At 32.0% G+C, this 15081-nt stretch overlaps 1 protein-coding gene across 1 annotated transcript in view; it reads right to left on the bottom strand.

Moving 5' to 3' along the window:
- LOC113367214 (protein shuttle craft-like) overlaps nucleotides 1-15081 on the bottom strand; it is a 127719-nt gene that overhangs the window by 65294 nt on the left and 47344 nt on the right. The window contains exon 5 of the mRNA XM_026608843.1: nucleotides 3043-3167. Within this exon, the coding sequence (XP_026464628.1) occupies nucleotides 3043-3167 (125 nt within the window). The remainder of the gene's footprint in view (nucleotides 1-3042; nucleotides 3168-15081) is intronic.

The raw sequence follows: 15081 nt of genomic DNA, 5'->3' as shown, positions 1-15081 counted from the left end.
GCTCAACATAAGCTTTAAAATGAGTGCTGCTACAAGTTTTTTGCATGTAAAATGAGTGAGCTATCATGCAAATAAGAAGCATAAAAAACTAGTGGGGCGTACGGCATCGTGCTTCAAGGCAAATTGCTGAAACTTTTCCTACCGTAACGAAATGTTCGAGAAATATTAAATGTTTTCGAACAGATTATTATAAAGAGAAAATCATGTCAATGAACAAAATAATGTCAATAAAATTTTTAATAAATCGGTATTACATAAAGTGTTCTAGGAAAAATATTAAGCAAGATTTGAAAGAGCAAAGTCGTTTTTTAGTTCGTTCAAGATTTAATTGTTGTATTTAAAGCCATCTAGTGGCGAAGTTTTACATTTTATGCATTTCGGTGAAACTGGGTTTTACAGTGCTCAACATAAGCTTTAAAATGAGTGCTGCTACAAGTTTTTTGCATATAAAATGAGTGAGCTATCATGCAAATAAGAAGCATATACGATGGTTTTTTCTTCTAAATCATGTGGTTTAATGAGCGCCGTTTCCACCAGAATTAAAGTAATTCACATTCCACCTAGAATTCACTTCATTATAGACCTCTTGACGAATTCTAGAAGATTCACTATTTTAATAGTAACTATTTTCAGAAAACTCACGATTTTATAAAAACTTTTTTTTCCGTTTTTTTTAATAGAACTTATTTTCATTATACCTCAAAAAGAATAGAAGATACGTATAGAAGCATATAGATGAAAATCAAAGGGATCTTTCTGGCTTATTATTGTTTTTTGTTCACACAAAAATTGACAGAGAAATGATTGTTTAAAGGGTGCGCGGCCGCGCAATCAGAGTCTATCTCGAGCCCTTTAACCGTTCGCCGTTTCAAAATGAGAGAAGTTACAAAAAAAATTATGATGAAAAAAGTTGTACCCCTTTTATTAACCTTTCAAATGGTTTATTACAAATTGTAATGGGGTTGAAATTGAAGGAGTTATGACCCGAAAACTAATATCATTTTTGTCGAATTGTGTCCATATTTCGAGCAATGGTGCCCAAAACTATTGACTTTATAATATATATATATATATATATATATATATATATAAATATATATGCTTAAGTGTATTTATAAAAATTTTGAAATAATATGAATTAATTGCTTTAGTGTATATCTCAGAGATGTCGATATTTCGGTGATTTTAACTGCCCGCTTTGATGATGATGAAGAAATTTTATTTTTAAAATTAGGGAAGCAAAATGTGAAAACAGTCATATACTCATCAAGAAGCCTAGGAATAAACTACCCAAATTGTGCTAAACTGATTGTTTTTTGCACATTCTATCACTACTTCGGCTGCATTTAATAAAGGCAAAAAAAATTCATAGAACGAAGACAAGATTTAAGAATGCAAGCGCAGATATTTATGAATTGTACATCTGAAGTCCAAGATGTATTAGAAGCTGGTAAATATTGCATGGTTTGTTTGTATGGACTAACTAAAAACATACAACCAAAAAAGTTAAGTCGATTAGACAACTTATCGCAGTATCTCAAAAAGATGCCCTATGAAAGTTTTATGAAAGCTGCCACAAACAACACTGCCGTTAAATTAGCTTCTTTGGTTCAACAGTAAAATAAATGAGCATAGTAGAAGAGTTTACCTTCAAACACAGATATGGCTTGGCAACAAAAACATTCACCCAACTGATTGGGAGTGGGTAATGAATGAAGGATTATTCAATCCAATCAAAACTTTAGATGCACCAGCACCACAAGAATTACTAAAAATGTTTTTTTGTAACTGCAGAAAAGGTTGCGGAGCCTCATGCGGATGCCGAAAAGTTGGTCTGTTCAGCAATACAGCTTGTGGAACATGTAGCGGTGGTAACGGCCAAAATAGCCCTCCAATACAGCCAGAAGAAGATAGTGATGATAACAGCAACTCCGACATTGAGTAGTAAATGTTGTTTTAGTTTGAAATTATAATACTATGATTTAATTGAATAATTTTTCAATTTGTAATTGATTATATTAACTGTTTTTATTTAAGGGTAGTTTTAAGAGTTGAACAAATTATGCATATGGTAATGATTTTCGATAAATTCAAATAATATCCATATCATTTTGAATTTATTAATTTTCTATCAATTTCAAAATAATTTTTTCAAACAATTTTTCATTAAAGGGTTGTTTTTAAGGGTCTAAAAAGGGTTAAAAATTTGATAATCAAGATAGAAAACATAAAATATTATTTACTTTATACGTAATTCTTATTACATCATACCGTTTTTTTTTCAATTAAGAGGTTGTTTGAAGGGTTTTAGTGTTTTCACGGGGTTGAAAATGATTTTACTGCAAGGTAAATGTATTAAAAAATATTTTTTAATTATATCTTTTATTATTAAAACGTTTTCTAGCGATAAAACGGCTCAATGTCCACTTATTTATTAACGGTTCGCAACCCCCCCGGGGGGTGATGGCGCAACCCGAATTGTTTTCACTTTTGAACTTGAGGGTAAGAAGAACCTAATTCTAAAATTTCATGCAATTCGGAAGACAGTAAAAAAATTCAGATGTTATACCCTTTTTTCCTCTCCGTTTATTGCACTAGAGAAGGAAGAGGAGGGTTTTTTTAGTGGGTAAAAATATCCACACTGCCGTCCGTCGTATCAACGATGGCGGTGTCTTATGAAGATTTTTTCGCACCTCTATAAAAAAACACTCACACACACATAATTCCATTTTTTCTAATGTATGCCAAAATATTCAGAAACTTTTGAAACGTAAAGATACATGAAAATTTTCATTTGCGATTTTTTTGCAATTACTATTATAACTTGTCCTACGAGAAGTTGAAAATCTGCAAAAAATAGGAAACAAATAAAAAACGACAAAATCTGCAATCTAGTAATTCTTCTGCATGATAATTAAAATCTTATAATTTATGTCGTTTCCTTGCTCTTTTGTCCATAAATGACTATTGTGTTATTCACTTAAACGATCTTAAAGTTTTATTTGTAGATTACAACAGAAATTTTTCTTCAGAATAAACTACCTTTGTACATTTTTTGAGACATCTTGTTTCAGTGCTTGTAGACAGGCTTGTACATTTAACTTGGATATCCATATGGCCACACCGGCAACGCACTAAGGTTTCCAATGGACATTCGGAGCAAGATCCTGCAAAAATGGCATTAAATTTATAAATGGCATTAAATTTATAAATGGAAAATATTATTTAATTATTTACAATAGATTTTCAAATACAACACAACAATCTCAAATCAACGATTTAAGTTTCGACCAAACAAAAAATATACTAACAACAATTATCAAATAAGAACATTAAGAATGACTATAATTTTCATAAAATATAACCCCTCATAAATTGTATGCTGACTTACCATTAGCACAAGCGCTATATGATGTAGCCTGATGCATTTAAACCTAAATATTTACCTAAATTATTAATGACCTAAATAAATGGCAGCATGATACCAAAAAATAAAAAATAACTCATCAAATTAATTCTTGATTGATTACAATTGTTTTCAAAAAGTCTACGGCGAGTTTGCTTCATCAAACTGGACTACAGTAAATAAAGAATATTATTTGGTAGTTATGCGGTATTCGATAGATATCGTTGCGTAGGAAAAGTACCAATTTGTGGAAAGAAAACCGATAGATCTTGCGATATATGAATATAATTTAAACGCTTTTTGATCAAAATATTAAATATTAAATATTAAATATCATACAACAACCACCAAATTTTCCACAAATAAAATTCTACGCCGGTACATTTACCTTATTGCCCTATTTAGGTCAACAAACTTCAATATTGCAAGAAAAATTGAGAACTTGCCCGAGAACATAGCAACAAAGCATTTCTAAATTTAAAACAATTAAACAAGTGAATCTTATAAAGTCGCGATGGTTAAATAATCGTTTTAAAGACTTCCTGACAATTTGGTGTGTGAATATGGCGTTGTGCTTTTCAATACCAAAGTACGTTAGCTCAATAGTGATGCAATGCTTAAAGGAGTGTATGAGTGTATACGACCCAAATGTTGAACTACAATTGTTTGTGGATATGAAAGAACAATTATAGTACTTTCGTCATATTGGTAATAAAAAATAATATCTTTTGTAGTATCTTGTATTTAACATTTTATTTTCAGAAAAAGAAAATGTGAACAAATTTTAATTGTGATTGCAAATGGTCAAAAGCTAACAAAACAGCTGTGTTTTCGTAAATGTTTTTTCGCCATTTACAATGCAAAATAATACAGATTTAGAAAATTTATTTTTTCAGTAAACTTCGCAATTTTTTTATAAATCTCACGTCAGCCCTGAGAAATTTTCGCTTTTGAAAAAAAAACTCAAATCAAATTATGATAAATTATTTTTTTAGAAATACGTATGTGTGCGAACAATTCCACAGGTTCACAAAAGAAAAGTCGCTGGATAATAATTCATTCGTTCAGAAAAATGCTAGATTGAAGATTGTGCCAGTTTTTAAATGTTTTTCCATATTTTGTGTCTCAATTTTGACTATAGATTTATATTCAGCGGTTCATTGAAAATACATCGGAAATCATGCCACACACCCAATCCAGACAACTTTTTTATAGGCCTTTGTTAATTTCAACCATGAAATTCATAAAAAATTACCACCTATCAAAACTATCAAAAGAGTAAAACATATCAAAGCTGCATACGTGTTGCTACTTTCCACATTGAAAAAAATAAAATAAAGAACAAAATTAAAAAAAAAACGGCTGATATTGATCAGCTTATATAAAAAAGCAGTGCTAAATTTCTTATTAAAGTTTTCTAGTAAATTAAACAAAACTATGCTTGCGGACCATATTTATACTTTCGAACACAATATGGACTTTTCTAACCCAACTGTACTACAATTCAAACAAAATTTATTTAAACGAAGAATTATAGAAGGATCTTTTTTAATTATTTATAACAATAAGACAATAAATAAACAAAATGAACTTAACACGCTGTGCGACACAAATCTCTTTTATTTGGATAACATATCCAAATTTCTCACAAAACAATAAAAACGTCGCGCAAAGGATTCGCAATTCGTTCCACACATGTGTGGAATCTTGGTAAAAATATTTTTTGAAAAGACTTTTCTCCATTATATCGAAAACCAGCCTACGAACAACACACTATCCATTTGTGATTTTTTAAATTCGTATTTTGTGAAAATACTGTGTAATTACAAGTTTAATGTTTATAATACATAGTGTAGTGCCTTACCATATCCTGATACCATGGATTATTAAAATCTTCAAATTTAACACTAAGCTTAACTAATTGTAAGTACTATTTACACTTTTTATTTTTTCTTTTCACTCCAATTCAATTGTTTTAGTTTCTAATTTTATTTTTAGTTACCACTGAATGAAGGCTAGAATTATAGCCGAAACGTATGGATTTTAAATAAATTTTTCAAAGAAAGTCATGTTTTTTATTTATGTTATGCCCGCTAGACTTTGTTAATACATATGTCACAGTACTGTGTCAAGCATTGCAAGGAATAGTTGGTGTTTTTTGTATATCAAAAATTAAATGAAATTTAAATAAATTATTAAAGAATGTGTAGTATATAAGTAACTGTTTTTGAAATTACACTGAAGATGAGACACACCATGGTCTCGAAACGTCTGTAATCATAAAATAAAGTTGTGTTCTAAAAAATCTGAGTGCTGTTTTGTTCATATTAAACAATTAATATTAATATATATATTATATATCTTATATATAAAAATGGAGCTGTCTTTCAAATGTCCGAATAAAACTCGAAAACGGCTGAATGGATTTGGCCAGTCTTAGTCTTGAAAAATTCGTGCCAATCCAGAGATTGTCCAAAAGGTGAGATAATATTTCAAATCTGCGTAGAAACTTTACATTTTTAATTTGAAAATTTTTGGTAAACAGCACTTGATTCAAAATGGCTTCCCACACAATATTATTCAAATGACAGATGTATCGAGTATCGCCTACTCATGTCAAATAGATGGTTGTCAAGTTGGAACAGATTATGTGTTATACTTTTAATTTTAAAAGTTAATTATTTATATATTTTTAAATGTTAATAAGAATGCTTATTTTGATTTTTTATTAGGTTTTTATTTAATTTTCAAGTGTTAGCTCACTGCCTATTTGTATTCTTTTATCAACAGCTTGAAATAATACTATTCTTATTGATTAATTATGAAAGAATAAATAAATAATTTTATTTCAAACGCTGTGCTGTGCAAGTAGTTATTGGTTTAATGTGAATAATGTGTTACCAAAACATTTTATGAATTATATTATTATTGCATTTAGGTTATTCAAATTGAGATCCTTAGTTTGGAATTCATCGAAGGGGACACCATAGACATTTCTGTCTAATCACTTATTGCAAGTTATAATAGACAGCGATATGAATAAGAAAATTGGATTATAACACAGATAGTAATTTTAGAAATCATATTCATAAAAATCTCAATTACTTCCCGAGCATACTACATACAAGTCATGGTGATAACAAAGATGCCACTAATTTGGATACACGATTGCAAAAAAGGAAAATCAAAATAAGCACATTGAAATTTATCACAATATGTACTCATGTTGAAAATGTACATATGTTCAATCAAATTCATAAAGAAGAAATGTCCATTTTATATAGCTATATAACAATTCGTGGTAAAACGTTAAAATGGCTGTACGGATTGGGCTCAGTCTTAGTTGCATAATTTTATATTCATTAGTATTTATAAAATATTTTCTAGATTATATTATTATTTTATTTAGATTATTTAAATTAAAAACCTAAATTTGGAATCAATCAAAGGCGACATTTTGTCGAATAACTTATTCCCAGATATGACAGACCACTACTCAAATAAGAAGATTCGGTTGATAATATAACTTTGGAACACACATCTGTAAAAATGTGAATGCACATAATTACAAGTTCTCTGGAATAAAATATTTTGAAATTGATTATAATGCTCGCATTCAATTTAATGTATGGACAGTTCTGAGGGAATTCCTTTCGAAAGATATGTCAAAATCCATGCATTTTAGACACAGTCAAGTATCATTCATATTGATATTGAAAAAGATGAAGAACTTCAACAATCATTGGATAATGCACTGTAAAATATAATTCACTAATGGTTATTTTCTATTAATTTTGAAGAATGAACTGGAAAAATTTTCTATGAATTTATCGAAGAATGGATAGTAATGTATGAAGATCTGGGGTTAATAAGATCCACCACCAATATCTCAAAAACCAGTAAAGTTTAGCATTGTTCAACAACAATATTTGAAAGTAGAGGGGAAAAGATGTATAACCAGCTATACCCTTGATTCTTATGACTTTGCTATCAGGAGATAAACGGTAATCTTTGAAAATCCATATTGAAAGTATTTCCTTTTGTTGTTAGTTTTTGGGTTGTGAGCACTGTGATTTAGTTCACGAGACCTTAATATAAAATTTAACTATTTAATTGTTTTATAAATGTAATGTTAATTTTGAGTGAGATTCAACAGTTTTCTTTATATAACCACTTTAAAAACTTACATCTGTGTGGGGCAAAAATTACCAACTAAACATTGACCCGCGGCTAAAGATTAAAAAAGACTTGGATTGAATTATACCATATTTTTATAGAAAGTGTATAAAACTTGCAGTTTGATTGTATTAACAAAATATGGTCAAACGAGTATCGTTATTATAAATTATATAATTTATTATTATACAAGTAGACTTTGGAGTTTATTGTGTTTATATTACCTCATTGTCTGTATCATTCAAACTATACATCTTTACACTCCTAAAATATAGTATTATTTTTTTTATTTTTTAGAAGTTGCTTAGAAATACCTAACCTAGCAAAACAACGTTTGCCGGGTCAGCTAGTATATATATATATATATTGGTGTGGCCTTGATTCGATCAGTAGACCACACGGATGGCTGGTATTCGTGGACTGTATATGGAAACTAAAAACGTTCTTCTTCAATGATAATAACAAACTAAAAAATGACCTCACTTTGGTCAATAAAAGGAAACTCAACAAAACTTCTAAACTCGACTGACTCGGAAGGAAACTCGAAACTGAACCAAAGAAAGAAAGCAAGCTGTAAGCGTACTGATAACGCACTGGAATCGAATTGACTACGGAACTAGATAGCACCCGAACTGAAAATGCACTGGAAGCGAAGTGAACTGGAAATCAACTCGAATAGAAAGACACTGGAAGCGAAGTGAACTGGAAATCAACTCGAATAGAAAGAATAGACTGACCACATGTCGGAAGTCATAGGTCAAAGTTTTGGAAGGAAAGAGACAGGTAGTCTGGATTAGAAAGGAACAAATCGGTTGACATATTGTAACTCCGAGATGGCGACTATATTATTATTATCGACGCATGTAATAGTCAGTGGCGTCACCATTTCTTCCCCGGGCGAAAAAGGGTACCTTTTTAATACTAGAAAATATAAATGGAAATATCAAAACCATTAGTCAAACTATGCAAGGAATAAAACACATGAGAGATGGTGAAGAAATAACATGTTGATTCTTAATTGAATCTAGGAAGTAAGTTAAGTTTTGATGGAATATCTAATGCTTCTATGTTCACCCATCATAATCAATATTAAGGATAAGTAATCTTGACAGGAAAGCAGTAACCTTGTTATTTGTTTAAACTATATTATAGTTGCTCAGTATCTTGCTGTAATAATGCTGCCAAATTTCATTCTCTGCTATAGCAAATGATTTTTAATATTCTCTATTAATGGATATCACTTCCATGAGACTTGCATATAGCACCACTGGAAATTATTTTAGGTTTGCATCATACATGCTTGTTTTCGGAACACATGAAAATTTGTCTTGGTGGAATTATCAATTGTCATATCTAAGATGCCTTTATGTCGAATAGGAATTAAAATTTCATTGACCTTGTTTCGTGGATTTGTTGATAATGGTGGTAGTTTATTTTGAGTAACCAGCATGATTTAAAACAACCAGTTCGTATTTGGAATGTGTCCAATATGGGGCCGTATTCATTTCCAAATTAAAGGCATTTTTACAATAGCTGCAATATTATGATGATTCATAGCGTTCGATCTTCTTGAATGTACAGATTTTTGAATATTATCAAAAGTTGTGAGAACAACTGAGCAAATAACATTCTGCTCTTGAGTGTGATTGAGTTGTCATGCGATTCCTCTGAATAGAAGCAAGTTACTGATAAAGTTACCACATATAATGGTAAAAGGTAAAAGGAAGGAATTAATTTAAAGGTAACAAATAAAAGCATTAGACTATTTTTTTTTTTTTTATCGTTTGCAAATATGAAAAAACATATTTCTTCACCATAAATTACTGTGTAGGTAGGGGGCAGAGCTTTACCACAGGGCGTTTCAATAACGTAGTCCTGGTTCTTACTAAAGCTGTGCGCACCTCTCCGTCTTTTCCAGGAAAAACGTCTTCAATAACCCCCATGGACCATTGAAGAGGAGGCAAATTTTCATTTTTGATTAGAACTAACATACCCTTTTCAGCCGGGAGAGAAGGGGTGTTCCACTTTTGACGTGATTGTAAATCACTTAAATATTCAGAATGCCATCTCTTCCAGTAAGATTGTATTATTTTATCAATTAATTGTTTTCGCGTCGGTAAATCTATTTGTAATATGTTTTTTGATTGAAGGATATTTAAGGGAGTTAAAGTGAGGAAATGAGCTGGCGTAAGAGGTTGGGGATCACTTGGATCGGAACTCATCCAACATAATGGTCGAGAATTGAGAAGCGCCTCAATTTGGATTAACACGGTATTTAATTCCTCGTAAGTAAGAATTTGTTCACCTATTACTCGATATAAATGCGCTTTTATAGATTTTATGTTGGACTCCCACAAACCCCCGAAGTGGGGTGCGGCTGGCGGATTGAAAGACCAATTGATATTATGCTTGTGAAGTTCAATGATGCACTAAATGATTTTGAGTTAATAAGTTGAAATATATCTTTCAGTTCTGATTTGGCACCAACAAAATTTGTTCCGCGATCTGAATACAGACAAGAGACTGGACCTCTTCGTGAAATAAAGCGCTTAAAACAATTTAAAAACGTCGAAGTGGTTAAATCGGAGGCAAGCTCAATATGTATTGCTTTTGTGGAAAAGCAAATAAATAAACAAATATATGCTTTTGAACTTTTTACGCTCCTAAATTTTCCCATGGTTACGCGAAAGGGACCAGCATAGTCAGTACCGGTGTGCTGAAAAGGTTTTGCCTCCATAACACGAGGAGAAGGTAAATCAGCCATAATAGGAGTAAAGGATTTAGGATTATTCCTAAAGCACTTATTGCATTTATGAATACGTTGGCGTACAATACTGCGAATGGATAAAATCCAGTATCTTTGACGAAGAATGAATGTGAGTAAATGTGGACCAGCATGTAAATGTTTCTCATGATAATAATCAATTATTAAATTTATTACGTGATCCTTTTTGGGTAAAAGCAAGGGAAATTTATGATCAAAATTCAGGTTAGCATGTGTTAAACGTCCACCAACTCTTAAGAACCCATCATGTAAAAATAGTCGTAGAGTCCGATACCTTTTAGGAAACTTATTCATTTTCAAACAATCAATTTCTTCGAAAAAATAGATTTGTTGGATGAGTTTGATTATAGTTAACTCGGCTTTGTTGAAATCTGAAAAATATATTTCATTTCTAGATGGAATAATTTTGCAGAAACGTAAAATAAATACAAATATTCTGCATAGTCTGGCCCATGAAGATATAGTGGAAGTAAAATCGTATAGATCATTTTTACAGGAGTTTGCCACTAAGCAAGATGAAACTTTTTCTTCTGGAACATTTTGCATGGAATCTAACGTAGAACGTATGGGCCAATGACTTCTTTGAGAGTAAAGCCATGAGGGACCTGTGTACCAATTACTATTATTAAGCAATGTATTTGGTAATGAACCACGAGAAACGCAATCGGCAATATTTGCCTCGGAAGGAATATGATACCACTTGGCAGAAGGAAGTAAATCATGAACTTTCGTTACTCTATTTGCGACAAAAGTTTTCCATCTATGAGCTGGTCCTGTTAACCAATGAAGCACAATCATCGAGTCCGTAAAACCATATATTTCTTCGATACATAAAGAATGATGATTGGAAGATATGACAAAGGATAATAATTTTGCCAATAAATGCGCCGCACACAACTCTAACCTAGCTAAAGTTTGAACTTTAATTGGAGTAATTTTTGATTTTGAAATAAGAAGGTAATATTTATTATCATGGCAAGGCTTGATATAAATCACAGCCCCATAAGCCTTTTCTGAACTATCCGCAAAACCGTAAAGAGAACAACGAATATAATTTTTGGTACCTACAAATCGAGGAATGGAAAGATTAATTAATTCTGGAAGTTGATTATAAATACTAAGCCATGTTGCAACTAATGAGGAAGGTAATGGCTCATCCCAATCTAATTTTAATAACCATAGTTCTTTCATGATCATTTTGAATTTGATGGTAATAGGCGTAATAAAACCTAAGGGATCCCAAATACGAGCAATGGTGGATAATATATGACGTTTTGTCCAATTTTGATGGAGAAGGTTGATATTAAATTTAAAACAATCTTGAATTGGATCCCATCTCAATCCTAATACTTTAACGGACGTATCAAATTCAGAAATGGTTTGTGAAAAATTAATTTGTGTTTTATGGTGTGATTCAAATTGTTTATTCATTAGACGATCATTCGAAGCCCACTTCGCTAGTTCAAAACACGCGAAACGGAACAAACTCGACAATTGAACGTAAAGTTGTTTTGCGATTTCGACGGTGTCTGCACTAGTAACCACGTCGTCGATATAAATATCATTTTGCATTATATCAGTGGCTAAGGGGTAATTTTTGCTCTCATCTTTAGCTAGTTGTTTAATAGTGCGTAACGCATGAAAAGGAGATGACGTAATACCAAACGTGACAGTGTTTAATTCATAAATGCCGAGGGGATCTTCCGGAGAAAATCTCCAAAGTATCCTTTGAAATCGTCTATCTTGATCACGAATTAATATATTTCTGTACATCTGTTTAATATCGGCCGTTAACGCAATTTCGCCAAAACGAAAGTTAAGAAGAATTGTGATAATGTTAGACTGTAGCTTTGGCCCGGAAAATAGGTTGGCATTCAGGGAAGGAAATTCAGCATTCTTTGCTGATGCATCAAATACAATTCGTAACGGTGTGGATGAGCTGTCTTTAATCACGGCAAAATGTGGAATATAATGCCCTTCATTGGCTGCGGAATCATTTACATGGCCTAAAAATGACATGTGTTTTTGTTGTAAATAATCTTGAATTACTTCTGAATATTGTTTATGGAATTCAAAAGATTTCCGAAATTTTTGTTCTAAAATACAATAACGCTTATGCGCGAGTTCATATGATTTCTGAAAATTTACATTAACGTTGTCACGAAATGGTAATGCGACCACGTAACGTCCATCGAAATTCCGTACTGTGGTGGACGTATAGAACTGTTCGCAATAATCGTTTTCCGACACAATCATGTCAGGTACATCTTCTAACTCAAAAAATGTTTTCATTTGTTTAGATAAGGAATCATGTTCAATCGTGCATAGATTTGTCGAAATGGAATCAGGCGATGCAACGTTTGGAAGAGATCCCATTATTACATAACCTAATTTTGTATCCAATGCGATAGGTGAATCGACGGTTTTTATGTGATTTGACATAATAATAGCATTAAATACATCACAACCCAAGATTCCATTAACAGTTTGAGGAATGAAAAATTTATTATCCGCCAGTTGTAAAGATAAAAATTTATTAATGGAATCAAATGGAATTTTAATGGTCGGTTGTGGTTTGACAATTTCATGTATTACATAGGCACATACAGACATTTGAAAGGAACAATCATTCGACATAATAACAAATTTGCCATGCCCGTAATTTTTTGCGAAGAGTTACCTATAGAAATGACTTGAGCCTCGATCGGTGTTATCTCAAGTTGAGCGGATTTACAGAATGACTCAGTCACATAGTTGCGATCGCTTGCGGTATCAATAATGACACGTAACGGACTAGTTTTAATCCTGTTGCCAAAACATAAACAGTTGCGGTCGGCATAAGATTTATATGATGTGATAAATCTAATTCATTTACAACGCATAAAGTATTACTTGGATTGGAATCGGAAATTTTTTGCTTCGAATTTTTGGAATGAATATCTGTTGGAACTTGTTTTGTATTGTCAACACAATTATTTGAATGTAACAAAGTATGATGTTTGGTATTACAATACAGACATGTTTTCTTAGAATGACACGGACTGTTACGTTTATGACCCAGGCAATTCGAACAAAGATTCAGTCTCTTAATTGCCGACCATCTGTCATTGATATTTAATTCTAGAAATTGCGGGCATTTGAAAATATTATGACTTTTGTTGCATAAGTAACATTGAAACGATTTGACATTGCTGGTTATCAACGAATGAGAAATGTGGGTTTTCGAAACCTTCTCGCGCAAATCATAAATATAACTTTGACCTTTTTGCACTTTATTTATGAATTGTAATAATTCTTTATAGGAAGGATATTCGCCCTGAAAATAATTTTCAAATTTTTCCTGTAAATTGGTATCTAATTTGGATAGAGCGATTGATGTTAGTAAAAAATCATACAGGTCTGGAATATTTAATTGATTTAATGCTTGTACTGCAGTGTCAAATTTCTCGATAAAGTTATGCAACTGTGATGAGTTTACAGTTTTAAAAGACATTAACTGTTTGAAATAATGAATGCCCAGATAACGTTTATTTTCGTATTTGTTTATCAATGCTTCCCATAAAATTAAATAATTATTGGCGGTAGGTAAGATAGTATTGAAAATTTTCATTACTGGGCCTTCTAAGGCGCCCATTAAATAATGAAATTTAGATATAATGTCAATCTCGGGATTCTCATGTATAAGGGTTTTGAATGTTTCGTAAAATAGCGGCCATTTTTTGAAATCACCCGCAAATTTGGGTATTTCAATTGTTCGGTAGACGGGATTTGGAAATAGATTTATATGGGGAATCTTCACTTTTTGTCAAAGAGGAAGTATTGTTTACATCAGAAATGTTTTTTCAATGTATTTTATTTCCGCGTATAATTGTTCCACGGATAGAAGGGCAGCATAATCCGGTACGAAACTGGGATTTTCCAACAAGTTTAATTTATTAATATCGTCGGTAAGTTTTATAAATTGTTCTCGAACGTTATCTAACATTATCAGGTTTGTACAAATTGTTTCTTGCTTGACGCATCTTCCACATCTCTGCTCAAGTCATACGTCTTCTGTATAATGGAAAAATACATTTCTCGTTGGAAATTAGACATGCGACTTCAGAACTGGCAGATGCACTCTTGGGCGGCATTTTTAGGATTATAAGAAACTTGGAAATATAATCTTACCTCGATATCCGTTAAATGCAAATATATCATGCAAACTCTCATCTTAATTGAGATCCGGCTCGGAAGGCCAAAATGTGGTGGGCCTTGATTCGATCAGTAGACCACACGGATGGCTGGTATTCGTGGACTGTATATGGAAACTAAAAACGTTCTTCTTCAATGATAATAACAAACTAAAAATGACCTCACTTTGGTCATAAAAGAAACTCAACAAACTTCTAAACTCGACTGACTCGGAAGGAAACTCGAAACTGAACCAAAGAAAGAAAGGCAAGCTGTAAGCGTACTGATAACGCACTGGAATCGAATGGACTACGGAACTAGATAGCACCCGAACTGAAAATGCACTGGAAGCGAAGTGAACTGGAAATCAACTCGAATAGCGAAAGATAGACTGACCACATGTCGGAAGTCATAGGTCAAAGTTTTGGAAGGAAAGAGACAGGTAGTCTGGATTAGAAAGGAACAAATCGGTTGACATATTGTAACTCCGAGATGGCGACTATATTTTATTATCGACGTATGTAATAGTCAGTGGCGTCAC

The sequence above is a fragment of the Ctenocephalides felis genome, unplaced genomic scaffold, assembly GCF_003426905.1.
Source record: "Ctenocephalides felis isolate EL2017-DRISC unplaced genomic scaffold, ASM342690v1 CF-g0.4_SCAFFOLD_01170, whole genome shotgun sequence".
Lineage (NCBI taxonomy): Eukaryota > Metazoa > Arthropoda > Insecta > Siphonaptera > Pulicidae > Ctenocephalides > Ctenocephalides felis.
The sequence above is the reverse complement of the archived record's forward strand: the minus strand, read 5'-3'. Positions and strand labels throughout refer to the sequence as shown.